This window comes from Sander vitreus, chromosome 10, assembly GCF_031162955.1.
Source record: "Sander vitreus isolate 19-12246 chromosome 10, sanVit1, whole genome shotgun sequence".
Lineage (NCBI taxonomy): Eukaryota > Metazoa > Chordata > Actinopteri > Perciformes > Percidae > Sander > Sander vitreus.
The window spans coordinates 21,222,257-21,234,308 of NC_135864.1; the positions used below are offsets into that span (position 1 = coordinate 21,222,257).

The 12,052-nt window shown below is 40.9% G+C and overlaps 1 protein-coding gene across 1 annotated transcript in view; it reads left to right on the top strand.

Moving 5' to 3' along the window:
- Nucleotides 1-9,112: 9,112 nt before the first annotated feature.
- Nucleotides 9,113-12,052, top strand: part of gria3b (glutamate receptor, ionotropic, AMPA 3b) — an 85,198-nt gene continuing 82,258 nt past the window's right edge. The window contains exons 1-2 of the mRNA XM_078260883.1: nucleotides 9,113-9,348; nucleotides 9,840-9,998. Coding sequence (XP_078117009.1) covers nucleotides 9,270-9,348; nucleotides 9,840-9,998 — 238 coding nt within the window. The 5' untranslated portion in view covers nucleotides 9,113-9,269. The remainder of the gene's footprint in view (nucleotides 9,349-9,839; nucleotides 9,999-12,052) is intronic.

The window sequence follows — 12,052 nt, forward strand, 5'->3', positions numbered from 1 at the left end:
ATGACTCTAAGAGGAATATGGTGTTCAGAAAAAGTCAAGTGAGAAATGTGATAAACTGCAGGATGTCATAAAAATGTCCCAGACACAGGATGTTAAAAATAAAAATCTTGGTTTAGCACGGTCAGTGTTGACAATATGATTTCAGTTTCATTTTTAGTTATTTTTAATTACAGTTCGATATTGCAAGTAGATCATTTTTTATAAAAAACACAAACCACCACATGCATAGGCTGTGACAGCTCTGTGGTCATCAGTTAAACTGCAGTAGTATCCTTAACCTTTATGAACACTTATAACCTCTCCAGCTGTCAGGTGTATACTGTATATTCTAGACATACAGTAGAGCATCTGCGACTCCTCTGCTGGCATCAGTAAATAATGCACCCCTGTGCATCTGCAGTGCTACTTAATATATAATTCAATCAACGTATGCAATAAGGCAACCCTTATGCCAGTCACACTACACTAGTTAAACCTACTGCAATATGTTGCTACTGACTTTTATTTGCTCCTTAAAACGCTTTGTGACCAGTTTGTTTTGTGTTTTGTCAATAGGACCATTATCATCAGCTCTACCACTCACCTATATTACCCATGGCTGATCTATCTTTACATAAAATCAAAGAATACGTGACTTGTACTGTAAAACATTTGCTGAGAGGAACATTGATAGAGAGAATAATGCACATGGTTGAGGTTTTATGGCTATGTTTGCTGTTTTGGTTGTAACTCTTTATTTTCTTTTTTCTTTCACACTATTATATCTCCTATGAGTCACCGCTGCTGGAAACCTCTCTGAGATAGCTCCAACTTTGCTACAGTATTTTACAGAGTCACGCAAGCATGCAGGGATGGTTTTGAAGGTCTGCAGGTGATGTTTATTGGCCAGCGGTGGCCTTGCAGATATAATTATAGCAATAGTTGTCTGCTGAACTGAACAAACACTAAAGCCTCTCTGCTCTCCAACACCACCCGCTGCTGCCACTGACAGCACACTACATGAGAGTATGCAAATATACATCAAAAGGGGGGGAAATTTCCATTAAACTTCATATTCCAAGGTGATGTTTCCACGGTGATTTGTATTTGAAAAAGGCTTCATTCTCATTGGCGGGCAGACAAGCCGCCTGGTCTTGGCCTTGTCAAGCATACGTCAGTATCATACATGAGAAATGCAGTTGAGACTCGTTTGGTTCTGTTCAGTCGGGCAAAAAGGAGAAAAAAAAGTGGCTCTGTTTCAACTTGCACTGCTAAACTGTTCTGTTGAGAGCATTGCATTAGCTAGATTACAGTTTTATCTGTCAAATGAATGCGCAGAAATAGCTGACATAACATTATGTTGCAAATCCAATTTCGCATTGATTGACAGTGCGAGATCCACCAAGCCAATGTTATGGCTTCCTGCACTATTAGAGCGTATTGTGGTGTTATTTGCATTGGAAAGAGGCGGCATTTGCTGGGAGTAATTAGTTAAGCTCCTCTGACTTTGGAAATTTAATTGCAGGTACAGTAGAACCGGCTAACAATGGGATAACTGAAGCATTACAGTCTGCGAGGGACTAACAAACAGCAGGAGCCTCCCTCCTGACAAACAGCACTGGAACACACATACATACAGACAGACACACAAACAAACCAGCACGGGCATACGCTGGCACACACATACACTTACAAACTAAAAAACATACATCTTCATCTACATCAATCTCTTGATTCTTTGACCCATTAATGACATGAATAATGCAATATTCATACTCCCAGCTCCTGAACGTTTCATTATAACTGCATAGATGTGGCGTGGATTATTAAGAAGTATGGCACGGACTATCTACAGAATGTTTATCATTTATCATGTGCTGTTGGCTTAGTGCGTTGCTCTAATGAAATGCTTGACCTTGAATGCTGCTTTTATACACTCCTGTATGTTGGAAATCAAAGCATAAGGGACTACCATTAGGTTACTACCATGCACTGAATGTGCTGGAAACCTGTATGTCCTTTATAGAAAGATAAATATTTTCCTTGCTTTTCTAATATGCCTGTGGTTATCATAATTAGCCAGACTTTATTAATATGTACATTTACTGTTGCTCATCATGTTTGTTCAGCCTACAAAAATCCTTGTATAACATGTTGTTAAATTACCGTAAACTGTAGTTTTTACTCACAGAGAATAGCTACCATGCATTATGATGTGCAGGATGGATTTATGTTTACATTAGCAGGTTTATCTTAAAACCTACAATAGCTGCAACATCAATCACAGGAACAGTGCTGTTAACGTGACACAGTGGACACTGTTAATTATTTAAAAGGATCACAGACTATTAATGGTATTTTGGCTCACCTTTCCCATTATCTGCAGCAACCAGTTTGTTTTCCTCTCAATTAGGCACGCAGGCTGTGAGCAACACCCATCTCCTATTACTGGAATATGGCAACAGAGGCCATGGGGGAAGGGGAAATAACAGGCTGCTGTTGTTATCACTGCTGCTTCTGCTGCTTAGGGATTGTTTTTAGCATTTTCTTGGCTGCATTTCATTTATTTATTCTTTCGACCATAGCTTGTCTCTGCTATTAAACCTTTGTCACTGCCTTTTGGAGTTCTAACATGACTGGGTCACTGAAACCTAACCTGAGTCAGAGCCATGATGTGGTTGGTGTTTATATTCTTATACCTCTGCGCTGTGCACAGGATATTAAGCTGGAAAAACAAGCCTGGGATGTAATGAAGGCATCCGAAATGCAGCCAGTAGTAGGCAAGTGGGATTTGACATGTTCCTCTAGCCAGAGCCATTATACTGTAGGTAGCTCTGTTTGTACTTTGGAAAATGGTCGGACATGTATGTTATTATACTGAAAGAATAGATTTTTTATTGATTAATTAGCTGATTGTTGTTTTTATTAATCAATAATCAGTTCATCTGCATAATGTCATAAACTCAAATGCTCTCAGACATTTTCTCAGACACATAATAATGTTTGGCTAACTAATTATCAAAGATATTCATTCATAATGTAAAAAAGAGAAAATCAGCAAACTCCAAAAGTTGAGAAGCTCAACCAAGCATCTTTGAAGCTAAAAGTGACATTTTTAAAATCTAACAGTAGCATTTTTAAGCTAAAATCTGCTAAAGCTAAAATCTGTGCGTCTTAAATTACTTCAATGTTTAATCAATCATCAGATTAGTGTCTCAAATGTTTCCGTTGATGCACTAATTGTGTAATAAACTAAACATTTAAGCACTAGCCCATATATAAGCATCTAACTGCCCACGCAAATGCACTTAATTCATCTGTGATTTACCCTGTGTACATATGCATAAACACATTTGTCCAGTATCTAGTATATTTGTGTGTAAAGTGCGGGGTACCCTTCTGCGTACAGACGGCCTGTTCCATGTAGCTCGAACCTCATGTGGTGAAGATATCTTCCTGCCACGCTGCACAGGGTTCTGACTGTGCGAAGCCAGAGGCAAGAGAGTGTAGTGTGTCAGCCTGTGCAGCTGATAACAGCGCCTCTGTCACACTCCGGCCAAAGAGTGTTTGCTGGGGAGGCAAAGTGCGTGATGGGTTTGTAACGCAGTACGCAGTGGCATTGAAATAGTGAAATTGTGGTAGGCACCTTTTCCTCATCCCTTGAACTATGTCATGTCATTTATCTTATGCCACAGGGAGTTAACAGCGATTCCTCCCCAACGTCTTTTCCATCAGAATGTTCTGCCACTTGACGTACGCCATGATTTATCCCACTGGAGTTTTTTTTTTAGTTTTTTTTTTTTACACTTTGTTGACCAAATGCGATTTCCACATTGTGCAATGTTTGCACAGAATGTTTTATTCAACTAGCCTTGTTGTTGACACTCCACATTGGCAAGTGCTTCTCTAACTCCTTAGGCCTTCCCAGTCTCTCTTTCATGGGAAGAGGCCCTGACAGAATAAAGAAGAGCTCCTTGATAACAGAGTCTCCTATCAGCCTCCAACATCTGGCCAAGACTGATGGGCTCTTGGAATAGCTCTCCAAATATCATTGAGTTTGAGCTGCATAATGCTTGTTTAACTGCATCCTTCCTACAATACTAATTCAATCTCTATCATTATGTGTCTTTCACCAGAGGAACCCATTTCTATGATGACTGAATTTAGTTTCTCAGCAGGGTACAATTGATGTAAGGCAGTGCACTAAATGGTAGGAAAAAGAGAGATTTGAAGGTTGAGTCAAGTCATATGTGAGCAAAGGAACCAAAATATGATGTGACCAGTCCTGATCATAACGAAAAAAATAAAATAATTTCAAGCTGGCAAGTGTTTAAATCTGACATGAAAAGCAATTCTTTCTGACGTGCACATATTTGTTTGCAGAAAATGAGTCTTGCTAAATTGAAGTCATCATCGTAGATTAAAAACGTATGCCCTTGATGCATTGCAACCCATTAGATTAAAGCTCTGAGGTAATCTGCAGCTGATTTAGGAATTTTTCCGAAACACCTGGTTCTGTATCTACAAGCCACTGCATGCCAAGCGTCTGATCACACACAAGGAGGGTTGGAGCAGATGTGTCATACAGAGCCCATTTTGTTCGGTACGAATGGTATGACATGGGCAGGATGGACCAATCAGTTATGTTCATCTTTTCTCTTGATCACGGAATAATTATTTTCTTATCTTTACACAACACTCTTTGTTTTCTTGTGATCATAAAATAATCATTTCATAACCTAACATAATCTTTAGATTAAAAAAGGTGATGATTCTCATGTGGTTAACAACCTCTATGTCTAATCTTTGGTCACTTTGAGATTGCGGCAGGAACTTTCCGGTCCGTTGTAGCTGCAGTCTTCTCTAATATCTGCTGATGTTTTATTTAATTGATTGGTTTTCTTTTTTGGCAGTTTTCCTCATTTGTAAAGGCCAAATCCCCATGCACCGCAGAACCTGCTGCTGCAACACCCACTGTTCTCCTAGGGAGGGTGCAGACGGCCATGTGCTTCCTCCTATACACATGGAGTCACCAGATGCTTCTTTTTCACCTGACGGCGAGGAGCTTCACCCAGGAGGGTGCAGCACATGCAGAGGTTCAAAGATCTTTTTTTTTTTTTAGATTATTCAGGATTGCTTGAAGACAGGAAAGGGGAGAGAGAGGGGGGACGACTTGCAGCAAAAAGCCAAGCGTCGGTTTCAAACCCGGGCCGCTGCCAAGGACTCAGCCCATATGGGGCACACACTCTACTGGGTGAGCAAGAGGTTGCCCCCTCCTGCAGATCTTAATGCAACTCCACCCAAAAGACCCAACCAACCAGCAAGAGTCATCACTGTGGCTACAAGGAACGCTGCCAGTTGGGTTTTTTGGAGCTGGAAACATTGGAGCCATGGATTAAAGCTAAACGATGCAGTGGTGGGCAAGTGTTCCCACCCGGGTGTCCACCTATGTTACATTTAAGCAATAACATGAACTTTTTGTTTCCCTTTGGACTCTCAGCACTGATTGAACGAAATGTACATTTTCTGAATGTAATGGAATCAAAGATTTTAAAGGAAGAATTCTATAGTGCTGTGAGTCTTTTTGAACTAGAAATCACTGTAGACAGATGTATTTTGCACATTGATTACTTGAAAAACATGAGCTCCCAGGATAAATCTGAGCGGTCAAGATGAATCAAAGAATGAGTTAAAAAAAAGTCTGTTTACTAATTCAGTGTTTGCTCTACTTATTTTCGAGAAATACTAGATACTTTCACTTTCTTAGGCCACGAAGGTTTGTACTGTTTTTTATGTATTTACCTTTACTTGACAGTCACAGTCTAGAGAGAGACAGAAAACATGTAATCATTGCAGTTGTGTGGTACTGCAACCATTAGGCAACTAAGGGCGTGCTCACGCTCACCTTCAAACACACATTCACATTAACGGCAATAATCTTTAATATTAGGTCACAATTAGACATTGCTTCATTTTAAAGAGTCAACACCACACCATTACTTGATTTGCCCACCAGAAAGGACTGACTAGTTTACTTTTCAACTGTAAAATGTTCCACTCAGTACATACTGTGGTCTCAAACATTTATATCCATATTGGCCTTAAACACCCAGTATCAGTCACAAGCCATAAAGGTTGGGAATCACTGTCATTTTGCTGTGGCAAAAACGTCCTTCCACCTGCTGAGAATAGATGATTACACGTTTTTTTTTGTCGTACAACCACAAGAAGACAGTTTGTGTTACATCATTTTTTTCACGAGAAAACGCGAGCTTGTTATGTCAAGGGAACAGCATAATTATCCAGTTATCATGAGCAAATCAAACCTAAAAATAATAATACCCATGACCCCTTGACTCCCATAGAGACCGACTATTATTTAAATGTTATAGTTTCTAAGTTATGGCTCACGTATCCTCAAAGAGGCAAAGATGAAGTTGTAATCCTGTTGTGTTAGGAAGAGAAGTCAGGGAGCAAATGAATAATTCTTGCTGGTGAGGCTTGCAGTGCTCAGAGCTATAGCCTGTGAATCATCATCATCATCATCATCATCATCATCATCATCATCATCATGAGATAAAAGGCAACATCTTTTCATCTATTTTTCAGTCTTTTTCACGTTGCTTGCTCCAGTAACACTCCTGTGAGTGTTTTCAAATCCAAGAAGGCATATCATATAATTATTTGTGTTCATGTAGATCATATCTGTGAATTTCTACACTTGTGACAAAATTGAATTTCTGCAGAGGTTGAGCTTAGAGGATAACGCAGCATGGCCAAAATGTCCTAATTGAAAATAATGCAGCACAATCATCACCATTTATAATCAATTATATTGAGGCTTTATCTCAAATACTTGGGCTCCCCTTGAAGCGTATAATGTTTTTTTTTTGCATGATTAGCTCGATTCACACTGAGTAAATGACCAATTAAATTGCTTCTTTAGTATGCTGCCAATTAATTGTTCTATACAACATTTTAGCAAACCAACATCACAAGAAGGCCTCTTATTATCCACTAAAACAACCATCTGCGTTTCAGATGCAGGTATGATGTGATGAGAGTTTGTGGAAATGGCAGTGAGTCACAGTTTGACATGGTCCTTATGACGTCAGCCATTAGGGCCAGGCGACCCAAGTCCTATAAGACTTTGACAGGGAGGCGGCGGAGACCAGAGAATCAATGTGATACCATCCCAGATTCATCCCCAGAGAGCCAGTGAGTCGTCAACAATCCACTTTGACCCCGTTTGGAAAGGAAATCCCCCCCTGTGATGGCTAGGTCATTCCATATCATTACTTGATTGGCATGAATGATTAATACCACGCTTTCAAACACATGATCCCAGTTACACTTTATTGATACATATGTGAAACATGATCTTCAACTCATCATCCTAATCTCTCAGATGGTAAACATTAGGTATTTTTCTGGACTCTTAGACACAACACCATGGATGTATAATAAGAACTGGATACAGCGTTCGAGGTGGAGCCCCGTTCATTTCTATGAGAGTTGCTTAGTGGCGGATGAAGCCTTCATGGAGCCAAAAGTTACCCGGATGACCGGCACTACTTCCGCATTGTAGAGCAGGCGCACTAGAGACCTCAGCCAGCCGAGCCGGCTACTTTTACACCGGTTTAGCGCTCCACTAACTTGAACAGGGATTAAATGATTTCATTGTGCGGCTCTTCTGGACTTTCCAAATGTTATCGGACCGAATGGATTAAATTCTCATAGTGAAATGAGTCATTTCGTGGGGATTGTGATGCTCAAAAAAAATGATCCACTGATTTACAGACGTCTTTTTTTGCCATGTAAGTCTATGTACAAAAGTATTTTTGGGCCAGACGGCATCATGTGATGGGCCCGGGAGTTGCAATTCCACTGTTTGGTCGCTATGTTGAATATGCTTCAAAGCCCGGCGCACTTCTTGGGGGCCTGCACAACACGGTTGGCTATACATCCCTGTGTTTGACATTGATGCTTGATCAGCTGTGTCATTGTAGCAGAGCCCTCACTACTGGCTCTCACCCTTACAAGTCATTAATTTTTTTTTAGGATCAGGTTACACATGTTACTGCACACTTCTTTAAGTTTAAAACATGACACAGTCTGTCACATGTTAAAGAGAACTCGGTGCATGGCAGTATCAATAGCTGAAGCCTTAGACATTTGCAATGCAATTAAAAACTCAATTTTCAAAGCGCTGTGCTGAGGGTAATGAATAGGCCAGTAATCCCTTAATTGTTCTCTCTTAGGCAGAATCACAGGAATGATAGATGTTTCATTAGAGACAGAGTAAAACTTAAAGTAAATAAAATAAGACTGAGCGATATCAGTAAGTTTATAATGGTCAAACCTCCAGAGAAGGCTAAATGTGTTTCCAGCAAGACAAAAACAAAAAGAAATTAAATGAGCCAAAACCATTTGTTCAGTCACTTTCAGCCTTTTCATGATCATTTTCAGGACCATAGACAGTTCTACTGGCTCTGTGTTCCCATATCCCTCCACCTTCACACACGTGTGTGTGTGTGTGTGTGTGTGTGTGTGTGTGTGTGTGTGTGTGTGTGTGTGTGTGTTTCTGTGAGAGGCATTATGTGGTTTTAACTTTTCTTCTAATAATCCCTTCTTTACCTCTCTCTAACCTTAAAAATGTCATTGCTACACTGGAGATCAACACGGATAGAGTAAGATTGCAGAATGAATGAAATAAACAAACAAGCAAACTTCCCCACTGTTGGAAATAACCGCAGCTCTCCATGTTCGCCTCTCCGTGGTTTCTCGAGATATATGCAGCAGCTGGACGTGGGCAAGCAATTCGGAATCATTGGCCACCTGAGATTGCAGTGTTTCTATTGATTCGACCAACAGAAGGCTAATATTAACAACATTAACAAGTGCAGCGCGTATTCGCCGTCGTAATCTAACGGGCTGAGGCGTTTTAATTTAGCGTCAGATCAAGTTTGACCAACATTGGCCCGCCGCGACGGGTCCAATCGGAGTTCACATCAGCTCCTTCAACCACCCCTCCCCAGCCCCCCGCCAGCCCACCCCTCCTCTCCCTCTCCCTCTCCCTCTCTTTCGCTCTCTCCCTCTCGCTCTCTCTTCCTCTCTTAGTTGCAAAAAAAATACTCTGCAGCTGGGCTGCACCTCAATGAACCTAATTGGTGCACTGTGAGCGACCATCATCTATCCACTGGATTTCCATCGCGGCCGGCTTCCATCCAGAACATATGAATTTGCATAGACAGACCCTTTTAAGGAGTTGAACAGATAGGTCGGAGAAAATGGCACAACGCGTGGTTTTGTTTCTACTGTGGCTCTTTGACAGATCATTCGCAGGCTTTCCCAATCAGATCAATATCGGTAAGTGTTTTTGCTGTATTAAGGCTGCAGATTGTAGTTTGTATGGACAAAGATTGCAATTTCTTATACCGTAGAGATGTGCAAGGAGCGCGGAGCTCTGCGCAATGACAGAGGCTAACTTGATTTTATGTATGCTGCGATCTTAAAGCAGCTGATTGTGTTAAACTGTAGATCAAAGCTTCATCTAGTGTTGTCTGAGTCAGTGTAATCATTGGCGAAAAAAATCTAAGTGTTTGATAAGGAGTAGGACGGGAGACGTCAGTTCCCCCGCACGATCTGAAGAGTTACAGACTGGTCAAACATGCATGATATTCTTTCAAATACCAATCAGCCAATCAACCAATCCTTCCTATTGCAGTCGGACGTAGCCTATAGAGTTCTTCCTGGTAACACTTTACCTTCTTCCTCACTGAGTGAAATGGTCCACCACTGACACTAGACTAAAAAAGCCACAGATGCGATTGTCTGATCTTGCTTTACCTCTCTTTAAGGGGGGCTGTTCATGCGTTCCACGGTGCAGGAGCACAGCGCGTTCAGGTTCGCTGTCCAACTCTACAACACCAACCAAAACACCACTGAAAAGCCTTTCCACCTCAACTACAATGTCGACAACCTCGAGTCGTCCAACAGCTTTTCAGTCACCCATGCGTGTAAGTGTGCTTCTATTTCAGTCATGTCCAGATTCTCCCCCACTTCTGTCCACAGCACAGCGAGCAGAATTATTTATGTCCAAATCATCCAGTATGGAGCTTATATAGAGGCCACATCTCAATCCAGGGGAAGCAGTCAAGTCCATCTCACTTCACTCTGGGTCATAAAATCTCAATGGGAATTTACAAATACAGATTTGTCTAATGCACACAGTGTTCTTCCCATATTTATCCTACATCATTTTCTTGTCTTTTATCACAAAATGCATCATTTTCTTTCTTTCTTTCTTTCTTTTCTTATAGAAATGAGTATTCATTTTGACAGTAACATTTTACGGGCAGTAGCTGTGTGTCTGTCTTGAGTTTTACAGAGGTGATATTTCATAAATACAGGAATTCCACATAAAATAAGTATCTTTGGCAACATGTTGTATACATGCTGGCCTCGGGAATGCAGCCAATAACACAGACCCTGTGTCAAGGACTCAGAATAGGATGTGTATTTTTTTAACTTGTGTTTTATAAATGTATTTTTCATCACAAAAATGATTCAATATTTAAGAAGAAATTGATCTATATATATATATATATATATATAGATATATATATATATATATATATATATATATATAAAATATATATATAGTGTATAGTATATACACCATTTGTTTTTTTCCCTCTCCATGGGTGCTGATATGTGGTTATGGTTATGGTCCATCCCACGGTGCAACTGGTGCAGTGGCTGATCCAACAAATTACCTTTTTTTCCCCTACACCCCCACTGGATGCAGTTTCTTGAAATGGACAAAAGGGGAAGAAATTGAGTCGAGAATGCCATTTGGTGATGTCATTCTAAATGATGAGTTCAGTTTGGCTGTATGGCTGACTTTGGAGACAAGCGGATGTTCTGACTGGCGTGGTTGAGTCCCTCTAACTCCATGTCTGGCACGGTCATATAATGGCCCCTCTGACTCTCCAGAGCGTCTCCCCCTGCACCGTCCTCTGACTACCCCTGTGTTACAGAGCATCTCCCCCAGCATTGCAGAGCCAGCTCATTAGCACCCAGCCCTCATAGCACCTCACCGTGCTGTCATTGGGTGAAAGGGGGAAAAAATCCATAGCTCCCCATCCAACGCCAGCAAATGACTTGGGCTCAGACCTGCAGGGGAGGTGGGTCTGAGCAGTGAGGGAGATAAAGCAGAGCGTCATATCACACGCAGCAGAGCTGCAAGTGCCCGAACCAAGGCATCCATAAGAAACAATAAGCAAATGACAGTGAATAAATAATAGATAGTGCCGTGCAATTTCACGCATGTTGAAGAGGAAGGGAAGCATAGGAGAAAAAAGCTTGATATCAAAATCTAATTAAATTCAGGGGCAGAAAGAGCTTTAGTGAGAGGAAGGGGTTCCTGTGGGAGCCGTGGCCCCGTTTCTTGTTTCTTGCTGCCACGTCTTAGCATCTCCATCAAGAGCACAGTCTCAGGACTGCCTTCAACTTCAAATACAAGAAAACTATGAGCTTTTAATGATGCAAAGAAACCAATGCTTAAAGGAAATGTGTAAGCAGTGATGCAAAAATAGGAGAGCGATTGTCAAATGTCATTATAATGTTTGGTGAGAGCATCTCTCTTGCTTTGATGTGCGTATTAATAATCTGCTCTGCTTGAAATTTCTCTTTAGTGCTGAATGATTAGCCTGTTACATTAAACAGGAAGGAGTTTTATACTTAACACACTAAAAAGCCCTCTACGTACTTGTAAAATAATCAACAAACTTCCCCCCCCCCTGTTTTCTTTCCAATCTGATTTGTGTTATGTATGATCTGAAACTTTTTTCAAGGTAGTGCCCTGAGACTCTTGTCAAGCTGAGCTCGCAGACCACTCATGGTTGAGCTGAGCTCACAACAGTCCATAAGCAGATTGTCTCTACCGATGCAGTTAACAAAATAGAGATGACAGTTATTAGATATCACTTATCTGCTGACTTCCAGGCCTTGGTGAGTGAAGACCTCCTGTGTTCTGAGTTTCAGATTTGTCAGCACTGTTGTTTGTTTT